The 13,214-nt window shown below is 43.2% G+C and overlaps 1 protein-coding gene across 1 annotated transcript in view; it reads left to right on the forward strand.

Annotated features, from left to right (window-relative positions):
- The window catches only part of LOC125917870 (serine-protein kinase ATM-like), a gene marked incomplete at its 5' end in the record, with an annotated part of 72,753 nt that extends 59,843 nt beyond the window's left edge, over positions 1-12,910 (forward strand). Inside the window, 7 exons of the mRNA XM_049623965.1 lie at positions 1,642-1,797; positions 5,200-5,287; positions 7,892-7,980; positions 8,080-8,182; positions 8,883-9,031; positions 10,655-10,759; positions 11,977-12,910. Coding sequence (XP_049479922.1) covers positions 1,642-1,797; positions 5,200-5,287; positions 7,892-7,980; positions 8,080-8,182; positions 8,883-9,031; positions 10,655-10,759; positions 11,977-12,175 — 889 coding nt within the window. The remainder of the gene's footprint in view (positions 1-1,641; positions 1,798-5,199; positions 5,288-7,891; positions 7,981-8,079; positions 8,183-8,882; positions 9,032-10,654; positions 10,760-11,976) is intronic.
- Positions 12,911-13,214: the final 304 nt, after the last annotated feature.

Raw genomic sequence — 13,214 nt, forward strand, 5'->3', positions numbered from 1 at the left:
ACTTGTTACTGCCGGCTGCATTGTCACGTTCTCTGAGGTGGTGCTCTTTCCAAGGTGCTGTAAGTACTTTGTGTGATGCTTCTATCTTCTTGAAATAACCCATATTCAGGTGGCACTTTGGTTAAATCAGGCCTGCAGCTTGGATAGGTAGGAAGTGGCGTCTTCTGTGCGTGTATGCTGGTGGCGGCAGTGGTTGACGAAGGGCGGGAAGGAGAGTAGGGGAGGAGTGCAAAATCCCTAAATGCCTTTACGTTTTCAAATGAATTCCTCTTTGTCCCCCGCATACCATCCCACACCGCTCTTAGAAATGTTAGGGTTTCAGTATGTTTCCAATTAGAAAGTTACCGATACGCTATATTGTCGCGTAGAGATCCTTTCCTGAGAAAGCCCATAAAAAGCTGTAGCTGTAGCCAGAAGCATGTTATTTCTTGGGGCTGGGAGTCCGTTTCACCTCTGAATCGTTCAATGCAGATTCGTCATCAAGGTAGAGTGGTGTTGACATTCCAGTCCTTGGAAGAGATAAACATTCTTCACATTTAGTTTTCATTCTAAATAGGCCGTAGGGAAGATTCCTTGAGAGAATATGAACAGAACAAAGGAGTGTAAAGGACCTCAATTTATGTCCGATTCTGGTGCTTAGAAGCTTTGTGATCTCTGAACTTCAGGTTCCTCAGCCACAGGGTTTGTTTTTTGGTGGTTTTGTTTTTTATTTTAGAGAGAGAGCACGTGCAAGTGGGGGAGGGGCACAGGTGGGGAGAGAGAGGGCAAGTGGGAGCAGGGGAGGAGCAGAGAGAGAGGGAGAGAGAAAATCCCAAGCAGGCTCCCCGTTCAACCGACTGAGCCACCCAGGTGCCCCTCCGTAGCTACAGTTAAGCGTCAGCTCTGTGACAGGCGCTGTATTCATCAGCCTGATACGTGTTATTTAATCATTGCAAATTCCGTGGAAGATGGCTCTTGTTCCCCGGTTTTACAAATGAGAAAATTAAACCTTCAGAATCGAAGTTGTTGAAGGTGATATATCTTGTAGTGGGTGGTCCAACCGGACTTGAACCAGGCCATATGCTGGCCTAAAACCAGTGTTGTTACCCACTACCTTGTCGCATTTCATTTATAATGCTGGTTTTAAAAGAGATAGATGATTGCTTCCGATTGTGACCCACTGTTACTCCCAGAAGGTTTTTATTAAGTAACTTAGGCGAAAAAACAAAGAGAAAACGGACTGCATTAGGAAAAACATGTACTTGTGTTTTGAAGAAACAGTATTTCCATTAAATTGGCCACTTTTTAAAAAAGATTTTTGTAGGTGTTATTGGGTATTCTGTGCAGCCTACCCTTAGCCTGGAGTCCATAGACCCCTTGATGGAAGGTAGGTGTGAACCCCAAATTTGTATGAGCTCAGATGATCCGTAGCTTTCCTCAGATTCCGTATGGGGTTTGTGATCCGAAAGGGGTCAGATAGGGCTCTTCAGCCGTAGTATGTTAACATGTTTACAGCTGTATGTTGGGGACATGCGGTTTTTGGCTATTTGAATCTAATTTTCTTTTTAACGCTTGCTACCATCGTGTTCTATATCAGCATACTCTTCTTTTGATATTGAAGTTAAAGAAATGGACATGACTTGATGTTAAGTTTTTCCTTAGACCTTCCTTAGGAACCGTTTTTGATGATGCTTTCTGGCTGGAGTTGAATTACCTGGAGGTTGCTAAGGTGGCTCAGTCTTGTGCTGCTCACTTTACAGCATTGCTCTACGCAGAAATTTATGCAGATAAGAAAAGCACAGATGACCAGGAGAAAAGGTAATGGAATTTAGACACTTGGCTTTTAAAATCAGTGTTGACATTGTTTCAGTAAAGGTATGTATTTTATTTTGCTCCCATTCCCCCATTTAAAAGACATTTTAGATAGAAGTTTTCTATTAAAGTGAAATAATATTTTAAAAGATATAAATAATTCTGCTCTGAAATAAAACAGATGTTTATTCCTTAAGAATTGTATAAATTCTAGATAGCAAACTCCTTATTCATCTCTCTGTTCCCCATAGCGGTAGCATTGGGAATTTAATAGAAGTGATCAATAAATAGTTTTCAGATGATTGAGTGATTGCTTGATTTTAGTGAAATTACTTTTACCACTAATCCCCCAGCTTGTTCAAGGTCCATTTTCCTTGTTTATTATAAAGTAATGTACTGATTTCTTTCTGTGACTCAATTACTTTCATTACTTTGCTATCTACCTGTATTTCTACCAACTTAATTAACTTTTCCTCTGAGTTAGAATTCTAATAGGAGTTGAATAGGTGTTGTCCTAGATCTTAGTGAAAAACAAGAAAGCAAGGAGGTTAAAGAGTAGAGAATGCACACTGTATTATCCCAGCTGCACTCGTGAGATCTTACTCATTTGAAGTAGCCTAGTGTTGGGGCGCCTGGGTGGCGCAGTCGGTTAAGCGTCCGACTTCAGCCAGGTCACGATCTCGCGGTCCGTGAGTTCGAGCCCCGCGTCAGGCTCTGGGCTGATGGCTCGGAGCCTGGAGCCTGTTTCCGATTCTGTGTCTCCCTCTCTCTCTGCCCCTCCCCCGTTCATGCTCTGTCTCTCTCTCTCTCCCAAAAATAAATAAAAAACGTTGAAAAAAAAAAAAATTGAAGTAGCCTAGTGTTTATTTTTCTTCTTAGCCTCATTCTCCCACCACAGAATCACTGCTATTACAGAATTGCAATGGCAAAGATACAATATGTTGCTATATTTCTCATGCTTGCTACTTAATGATTTCTACCTTGGACTGTCCTTAAGCTGGAAACAGTGTGATTTTTAGACTGTGGAAAACCAGGAGCCAGAATTCAGATCCTCGTCCAAACATAAATAAATGAGTTACTTGGACTGATTTCTTAAGTCTTTGGTTTGGTATTTAGTTTCTCCTTTTCAAATGAAAACAAAAATCTATGATATGTAGATACTATGTATAATATGTAATTGGTTCATCATCACTATAGACTGTATGAAGACAGTTATGTTCGTTAAATATCAGTAAGAAATGGATCATTGCCCATTCTTAGAGACTTAACATTTGAGTCAGGGTCTACATACTTGGCAGTAGTAATTATGATCTGAATGTGTTTCAGTATCTTGGTTTCATTGTGTATTTCCTTCTAATTAGTATTTCTTCTAATTGGGAGTGAATACACTTGTCTAGTAGTATAATGTTCATTTATTTTTGAGAGACCGAGCATGAGTGGGGGAGGGGCTGAGAGGGAGAGGGAGGCACAGAATCCGAAGCAGGCTCCGGGCTCTGAGCCGTCAGCACACAGCCTGACATGGGGCTCCAACTCAACAACTGCGAGATCATGACCTGAGCCGAAGTCGGACGCTTAACAGACTGAGCCACCCAGGCACCACTCGTCTATGAGTGTAAATAAAATCACCTTAATTTGTAGATAGGTGATGGGATAGATTTTGGCAAACTTTTGCAGAATTGTTTAACGAGCAGGAGGCCCGGATTTTGATTTGGTTAACTTTAGGAACAAGTCCTTGACAGAGAAGGCTTGCAATTTGCTTTAACAGTTTGGTTTTGATTTTTGATTTTTTCCCCAAGTGCCTGATGGGACAGGAAGGGCAGACAGAGGGATGAGCTTGACGGAGGGTAGGGAACGCTGGTTTTCTTCAGTGACTCAGTCAGGTACCATAAAGTTTTGTTTGTTAACTTGCTCCTGAGAACATACGAGATTTCAAAGCTAGTGTCCATAATTTTTCAGAAAGAAGTGTAAAACTCCCTCAAACAGATTTAGACCAAAGGTGTTCATTCGCGACCTCGGTTATGTGAGTGTCACTGGTACTTGAGGCAGCGTCTGCCAGGTCCTGGCGGCTCTGTTTTTCCTGGATCAATTACAGCCTTAGACGGACAAAGTTACAACCTCTAGTACTGTCTCCCCTGCTCTCCAAATTTCTCCTCTGAAAACTGTCTTCTGCATGACCTGCCAATAAGGAAAATAGATGTAATAGCTACACATAAATTGGATGTTGTCGCTACTCTTCTGTCAGGCAGCAGTCTCCTCTGTCCCATCCCTCTGTCTTCCCTCCGGGAGGTGAACGTGAGCTCGTGTTTTGTGTTCATTCTTATAGGTGCTGTTTTTATCCTAGGAGTATGAATACATAAATATAGTTTAGTTTTCCTCATTTTTGAGCTTCATGACAAATTATGTGTGTGCTTTTCTAGAACTTGTTTTTCCATTCGGTATCTTTGTAAGATTTATCTATGTCGTGTGTTGCTGTGGTCAGTACTTTGTCACTGCCACTGCGTGTCCCAGCGGGGGGGCGGTGCACCACGATTCGTTTCCTCCTTCCCCGGTTCAGGATCTGTGTCTAAGGGGAAAACTACTGGGCTGCAGGGGATGCAGAAGTTCAGCCTTGTCAAGATAGTGCCAGATTGTTTCTGAAAGTGGTCACAGCCATTTGCATACTTGTCAGAAATGGAGTTGTGGGAGTGGATCCGTAGAAAGCCTTACATTTGAAGGAGGGAGCCAAACAGGAATCAACTGATAGGTAATAACAGAGGCACTCCCACTTAGGTTACTATTGATTTTATACATGGGATAATTATTGTCACCAACTTTATAGCTGACATGACTTGGGAGTTGAAATTAACTGATGGGACCGAATATCGTGTATGTACGTGCAGGGCTGAAAGCTGAGGCCTTGGGGTACCCAGATCTCTGTCTTCTTCCTGTCACTTAGTGGTTTTATAACCTTGGGTGGGTGGATCCCACCCATGCCCCTCTTTGTGAACACTTAGTATTATCACACTTCCTAATTTTTACCGATTTATCGCTTGTTATGTGGTGTCTCGGTGTGGTCTTGTGTGCCCGTGATTATTAATGAGGTTGAACTTCGGGTAAAACCCCTGACAGAACATTATAAATTGGAGAGCATTTATTTTTAAACAGGCCTGGCCCTATAAATAAGCGCAGTTTGACTTATGGCCTTCCTGTCTATGAGATTGTCATTAATATTTGATAATCATGAGAAGAATTAATATTCACAAATTTTTTCCATTCTAGGTGTGAGTCATATTACATTTTAAAGTATGAATGGTTCATTATGTTTTATCTGTGATCTTGGTTAGTTTTTCTCATTCAAGGCTATAGTGTGTGTTAGTAAGCTTCACAATAGTATATTTTCATTAAAAGATGTGCTCTTGTGACAAACAGAAGCCTTATGTTTGAAGAAGCAAGCCAAAATACAACGATTTCTAGTTTGAGTGAAAAAAGTAAAGAAGAAACTGGAATAAGTTTACAGGTAAATATTACAGAGACCTTATTATTTGTGATACTATTTATTTTGTATTATTATTTTATTATAGAGATGCTAGAGACGTCATTTGATTTTCAGACTGACGTTACTGTTTGGGCTGAGTGTCCTGTACGTAAGCTCACGGTTTGAACGTTAGGCCTCGGGGTGGACAGAGTTGAGTTCTGATCCTGGCCCTGCTGCTTGTAAAATCTTGTGCAGATCACTCCCCCTTTCCAACCTTGAGTTCCTTTATCTGACACTTGGAAGTAAAACCACCTATCTCATACAGATTTTTCTGCCACAGTAGCCTGTTTTTTTTCTTTATAGAATTTAACATTTGTAATCATATATTCATTTGTTTACTTGTTTACTGTATGTCACATCGCAGGGCCGATTCCTTCTATAAATTTTTTTTAATGTTTATGTATTTAGAGAAAGAGAGAGAATCCCAAACAGGCTCCATACCGTCAGTGCAGAGCCCAACATAGGGCTCGATCCCATGAACTATGAGGTCGTGACCTGAGCTGAAACAAAGAGTTGGACACTTAACCGACTGAGCCCCCCAGGAACCCCTTCTATAAATCTCTTCATGCCTACTCCTAAGTTGGCCATTCTCGCTGAATTTCTTTGGTCGGCTCAGTCCTCTGAAATGACCGTTTCTACCTCTCCACTTGGTCTCTTCCCTTTTGCTTGTAGCTTGCCTCCTGCTTCTCGAAGAAAACCGGGGAGGTAGAGACGAAGTCCCAGCACATCTCCCCATCAAACACGAAATCCCCCTGCATCGCTCAGTGTAACCTTTCCTGTTGTTAAAGTGGAGAAACACTTTCTCCTTCTAGTCAACACAGTCCTTCCTGTGCTTCGTTGTTTATGAGTTCTTTCTCAGAGCAGTTACTCTTCACTGTGCTCTGCTCCCTCTGGAGGTGTCCAGATGTTGTCACACTTCTGTTCAAGTCATTCCCCTGCAGGGGCGCGTGGCTGGCTCAGTTGGTAGAGCTCGTGACTGTTGATCTCAGGGTCATGGGATCAGGCCCCACTTTGGGCATGGAGCCTACTTAAAAATAAAGTCATTTCCGGGGTGCCTGGTTGGCTCAATTGGTTAAGCGTCCGACTTCGGCAGGTCATGATCTCGCAATCTGTGGGTTCAAGCCCTGCGTCGGGTTCTCTGCTGACAGCTCAGAGCCTGGAGCCTGCTTTGGATTCTGTGTCTCCCTGTCTGCCCCTGTCCAGCTCACTCTCTGTCTCTCTCTGTCTCTGTCTCTCTCTCTCTCTCTCTCAAAAATAAATAAATATTAAAAAAAATAAAAATAAGTCATTTCTCTCTTCTGTCACCCTTTCTGGCCTCTTTTTCCTTAACAGCTGGACTTGTGAAAGACTAACCTCCTCCCAGAAGCAGCACTTGCTCGTGGGCCCTGTGAACTTTGTGTTACTAGCGTGGGGGTCGCCTTCCTTTCAGCATCTTCTCTGATGTTTCACTAACCCTTAGCACCGTCAGCCTCTCCTGGCATCTTGTATGTTCTCTACTGTTGATCCCATTCTCCTTTCTCTTTTCCATTTGTGCTTTTTGATAGTTTTACCCTCTTTTGCTGATTTTTTGCAGTATTTTCTGTGCTAGGCTACTGCGCTAAGCTGGGTACTGAACATTCCAGCACCAAGGGCTCAATTTCACGTTCATGAATAGAAACAGTTTAATTAGAATTCAAACTGCAGGGGCGCCTGGGAGGCTCAGTCGGTTGAGTGTCCGACTTCAGCTCAGGTCATGTTCTTACAGTTCGTGGGTTTGAGCCCTGCGTTGGGCTCTGTGTTGATGGCTCAGAGCCTGGAGCCTGCTTTGGATTCTGTCTCCCCCTCTCTCTCTGCCCCTCCCCAACTCACACTTGTGCTATCAAGAATAAATAAACAGTAACAAAAAAAAAAGAATTAGAATTACAGACTTATGCCAGTATCCATGAAGTTGTATTTAGTAAATATTTCCCAGAGCAAGCACCATTAAGCAGTAAAATTGCTTGATTGGTTTTCTGTGCAGAGGTTTCTAGTTTTTCCAATCTTCTGTTGTCTTTCTGTTTTCATTTTTATTTTACTGAGATGGTTTTAAACAGAATCCATTGTGTGTACATTTTACAACAAAGATTGGAGTCATCAGGCTGCTTCTTTATCCTTGCTGTGTTTTACCAATTGTAACATAATTCAGTTTTGAGTTTTCTTTGAAAGAAAAGTTCATGACCTTTATTTTTACTACATTCAGTTTCCAAGAGTCAGACTTTGCAGATGTCATTTTCCTGTGTCCATTTTTAGCTGTTGATAGGATTCTTTGTTTTTATTTAAATGATTACTTATGCATGTGTTTGAAAGCCTGATAAATTGGGGTTGATTTCTTATTTAATGCATGAAATTGTGATCAGTTCTTTTCAGGGAGCCATTCTGTTGTCTGGGATCTGTTTGTTGTGTTGCCGATTCACATCTTTGGTCTACATTTCCATATCACTATCTTTTACATTTATGAGAATAATGTGTAGTTGGGAGACATGTTGGTAATGATACAATTTCCAGTTTGTTGAATTCATAAAGTGGTATTTTTCCCATCTCCAATTTTTGTTGCTGCCCCGTTTTTAGGATCTGCTCTTAGAAATCTATAGAAGTATCGGAGAGCCAGATAGCCTGTACGGCTGTGGTGGGGGGAAGATGCTCCAGCCCCTTACCAGGTAAAACCCGTGCTTCTGGATGGCGGGATGGTAATTCTGTCTGTGAAGGAGCCACACGCAGGTAGAACTCAGAGGTACCTTGGAAATCTGTAATTACAGGCTGCGAACGTACGAGCATGAAGCCATGTGGGGGAAAGCCCTGGTGACATATGACCTTGAGTCGGCAATCTCCTCATCCACCCGCCAGGCAGGAATCATCCAGGTGAGTTCTCTTCTGCTCTGGTGAAGTCCCGTGTCGCGTGAGGGGATTTCAGTACATGGGTGGCGTCTTCAGCCGGCCACGTAAACTCTGGACACAGGCATTGGGGTCAAAACCCAGAGGGTCGCTGACCTGAAAGATGGTGTGGGTTTGTTGATCACAGTCTTGTTAGCCAGCAGAAGACATTTCTCGCCAGCACGCAGCGTGGCAGGTCGTGGATTACGTCCTTTCCCTGGAAAGCCTCACGTAAACTCTTGCTCGTAGTCTGTATGTCAGGTGGTCCGGAGGCTGTCATCTGTGCTGCTGGCTGGCGCCCCTTAGTCGGGCTTCAGTCTCTGTCTTTATGTTTCGGGGAGAGCAAAGGAAATGGTACTTGGGGATTTTCAGTGATGGTGTTGTGAAAGTTACTTCTCATGTTTTGTTGTTTTTTAATGTTTATTTTTGAGAGAGAGAGAGAGAGAGCAAGCATGGGAGGGGGCAGAGAGAGAGGGAGACAGAGGATCTGAAGCAGGCTCCTGAGGGTGGAGAGTTCAGTGCGGGGCTTGAACTCACAAGCCATGAGATCATGACCTGAGCTGAAGCTGGTTGCTGAACCGACTGAGCCCCCCAGGCGCCCCTACTTTTCATGTTTGGCCGTTATTTTTTCGCTAGTTTTGTTATCTTTGACTACTTTTTTTTTTTTTTTTTTTTAACTCCTGCTTAGGCCCTGCAGAATTTGGGACTCTGCCATATCCTTTCCGTCTATTTAAAAGGATTAGACCTTGAAAATAAAGAGTGGTGTGCAGAGCTGCAGGAGCTCTGTTACCAAGCAGCGTGGAGGAATATGCAGTGGGACCACTGTGTTTCTGCCAAGTAAGAGCTTGGACATTTTCTTCTGGTTGTAACCGATGAGCTGTTTTTATTCTTTTTTAAGTTTATATATTTATTTTGAGTGAGAGAAAGGGAAAGAGAGAGCGTGCATAAGCAGGGGAGGGGGAGAGAGACAAGGAAAAGGAGAGAGAATCCTAAGCAGGCTTCGTGCTGACGGTACAGAGCCTGACGCAGGGCTCGAACTCATGAACCGTGAGACTGTGACCTGACTCAAAATCAGGAGTCAGATGCTTAACGGACTGAGCCGCCCAGGCACCCCTATAACGAACTGTTTTTAAACTTACTCTGTGAGCATAACAAGAGTTGGGGGGTTTCTCGTGTTTTGTACATGCTGCAGGCTATAGAGATGCCCGAGTGGCTTAAACATGACAGCAGTAAGCAGTTCACAGGGCATCCCTCCCCCCCCCCCCCCCCCCCCCCCCCCCCACCCCCCGGCCTGCTGCCAGACATACTTGAAAATAGAAATGTAAAATGTATTTTCTCCTGAGAATCTTCTCATTGATTGTTTATGAACCCAAAGAGAAGTATAGCCTTTCCGCTTCCCGGTCCCCGCGGTCAGGTAGCACCGTCGTGGCTGGACAGCACTCCTAAGACTGCTTATCTTTAGCGATGGGATATTTTCTTTCATGAAAAAATACTGCTAATCCCGGAACATGGGAAGATACCGTTTGTAGCCCTGTATGTAACATCACCATTTGCTCCGAATGGAAAGCCAAACACCTGATCTTAGAAAAGATTTCTCATTTATGTAAAAAGTCTTTTGATGACATAGGCACCAAAAAACGAAACCATATTAATTGTATGTTTAATTGCCTTCACAGAAAAAAATTTCGTCAATTGGAGTGTCTTTCAGATTTCAGACTGTTAGATTGCTGTATGATTAGAGAGATACGCTTTCATATTTTTATAGCATTTACTCTTGCTTCCTCTCTAAGTCACCGTATACTGTTCCCGCTGCCTGCTGTATTTCAGGCACGTGGGCTTTCTCTGTGTTCTTCCTGCACACCAGGCTGTTGGTACGTAAAGGCCTTGAATGTATCTGCTGCCTGTTGCCCCTGTTGCCCCGGGTGTGGCTTCTCGTCATGCAGATTCTAGTAGGACAGTGTCATGTCTCAGACATTCCCTGACCATCCATCTCAAGTTGCCACCCGGTCCTTCTCTTTTGTTACCGTTTTAATTCTCTGCACGTTCCTTGTCAGCGTCTGGCTTATTTATTGTCCATCTTCTCTGAACCACAACATGAACTCCATGGGAATGGCGACCTTATCTGACCTGTCCAGTCATGGACCCCCTTCCCCCCGCTCTGCCCCGGCTTTGGAGCCTGGTGCCCCCTGGCACATAGTCGGTGTTTGCTGAATAAGTGAGAATTAGAACCAGGCACAAGAGCTGAGAAATACACTTTTTTCTGCTTGAATAATTTAAATGATCCACAAGATTCTTTGTATTTCTTGCCAGAATTTCTAGAAATGCATTCTTTGAAATGGAGACGCCTTAATTTTAGTTGTCAAATTTTGTTTTTTTGGTGCAATTATATTGTATATACCTGTACATTTTAAGACTTTTTGTTTTTAAATATATTTTTTCTCTATGTTTTAATTATCTCAGTAAAGGAATGGAGGGAACCAGTTACCATGAATCCGTGTACAATGCTCTACAGTCTCTGAGAGATAGAGAATTCTCCACATTTTATGAAAGTCTCAAATATGCCAGGTATTGTAAAAAGAGTTACTGTATTTTAACATTTAGTGTCATGGCTGCTTTTCTGAAAACTTGATGAGTAATTTCAGCATGCGGATTTGCACTGCTGAAGGGTAAGGACTTGGTGGCTTTGGTCAGGTTGTGTCTTCGTCATTCCCACCCTCTTGTCAGGCAACACCTTCGCTGTGGAATAAATCATGCCAGTCACTGTTGGGATTCAAACAGTGCAGAAGGGGGAGGCGAAATCCTGTAACAATTTTGTAGCTTATGTACATCTGAGAAGTAAGTGCTCAGATGAGTTTTATCTTCTGCAGGAATGTTTTTAATAGGAACTGTGGGTGTTTTCTGTATCTTGGAAGGGCATTCTCTGTGTTTCAGCAGTTTTATATGAGAGAATTCTCTATTCGTATTTGTCACACAAATACGTGTGTGTCACACACTCTATAATAGTACCTTTTTATTTTTTGTTTTAGATGGAGGAGCTTGCTCATGTTAGGTGCTTACATAAATTGTTACATTCTTTTTTTCTGATAAGATCTTTTTACTTGTTCATGTGGTTCAAATCTGTTCTTTCCTTAAAAAAAAAAAAATTCCCTTTGGGACCAGATCAGCTCTTTATGTACAGCCCTCGAGAACGAGATTCCCACCCCTCTGTCCCATTCCTGGGCCTCTGTGTCTCAAGAGTTGTAACCTCACCTCTGTTGGTAGTTGTATGGCATTTACCTCTTAGCACTGGTGTTCTTTTTGTTAAGTGCTGACTGTGGTTAGTACTTACCAATACTTAGGCTTGTTATGAGGTGCAATGAGGTAATACACCAGAAGGTACTTAACTATAACAGGTTAAACACAGGTAACATACTATTTATTTAACAGTAGTTAGTGACCTGTTAAATCCTGTATTTGGTTACAAAAATATTTGCTGCTATTTTGGTGCTTATTATGTGCTGGCCATTTTGTTAGGCTCTTTCTATGTGTATTCTCTATGTTCAGAAGAATTCTGAAAGCGAAGAAACCTAGGTGCAGGGGAGTGCAGGTTAGACAGCCTGCGGCTTAGGGCCGGGTTGCAGTACAGGTCCGTGCGAGGATGGTGTTTCTGCCGCAGGATGCTGGGGCCTCCACGGCATGAGGTCAACAGCACAGCCAGCAAAGCAACTCTGTATCCACAGATTCGAACTTTGATCTTTCTGCAAGCCTCTTCGTGTCCCAAGCGTCTTGTCTTTTGCCCCCAGGCTGAGAGAAGTGGAGGAGCTGTGTAGGGGCAGCCTCGAGTCCGTGTACTCGCTCTACCCCACCCTCGGCAGGCTGCAGGCCATTGGAGAGCTCGAAAACATCGGGGAGCTTTTCTCCAGGTATGTGGTTCCTGCGATGCTGTGCCTCTCCCCTGAGGGCAGGTCTGCTGTGTGCAGTGAGCCCTGCCCAGAGAACTAAGACAGAGGGTGAGCCTTGACCGGAGGACTGAGACAGGAGGTGAGCGCTGACCAGGGAACTGAGACGGGAGGTGAGCGCTGACCGCTGAAACATTTTCAAAAATATTTACTGTAAAAATTCCGGTTTTTAAAATTTAGCATCATTGTGCTGATTCACAGCTTTCCCCCTTCCTACCCCAGGTAAAATTGCTTTTCCATGGTTTTTTTCGCCATAGCACGTGATCGGCCATTCTGTCTTCAGCACTGTGTTGGCATTGGTGTTGTTTTAGGTCTATGCTGCCATGCTGTACTAGAAGCATACTTTTTTTTTTTTTAATGAATATAATTTATTGTCAAATTGGCTTACATACAACACCCAGTGCTCATCCCAATAAGTGCCCTCCTCAGTGCCCATCACCCATTTTCCCTCTCTCCTACCCCCCCATCCACCCTTAGTTTCTTCTCTGTATTTAGTAGTCTCTTGTGGTTTGCCTCCCTCCCTCTCTGTTTGTACCTATTTTATATTTTCCCCTTCCCTTCCCCCATGGTCTGTTCAGTTTCTCAAGATCCCCATATGAGTGAAAACATGATAATCTATCCTTCTCTGACTGATGTATTTCACTCAGCATAATACCTTCCATTTCCATCCACGTTGCTGCAAATGGCATGATTTCATTCTTTCTTATTGCCAAGGAGTATTCCTTGTATATATAAACCACATCCTCTTTATCCATTCTTCAGTTGATGGACACTTAGGCTCTTTCTGTAGTTTGGCTATTGTTGAAAGTGCTGCTATAAACATTGGGGTCCAAGTGCCCCTATGCATCAGCACTCATGTATCCCTCGGGTAAACTCCTAGCAGTGCTACTGCTGGATCATAGGGTAGATCTATTTTTAATTTTTTCCGGAACCTCCACACAGTTTTCCAGAGCGGCTGCACCAGTTTGCATTCCCATCAACAGTGCAAGAGGGTTCCCGTTTCTCCACATCCTTGCCAGAATCTATAGTCTCCTGACTTGTTCATTTTAGCCACTCTGACCAGTGTGAGGTGGTATCCCAGT

This window comes from Panthera uncia, unplaced genomic scaffold (assembly GCF_023721935.1).
Source record: "Panthera uncia isolate 11264 unplaced genomic scaffold, Puncia_PCG_1.0 HiC_scaffold_267, whole genome shotgun sequence".
Lineage (NCBI taxonomy): Eukaryota > Metazoa > Chordata > Mammalia > Carnivora > Felidae > Panthera > Panthera uncia.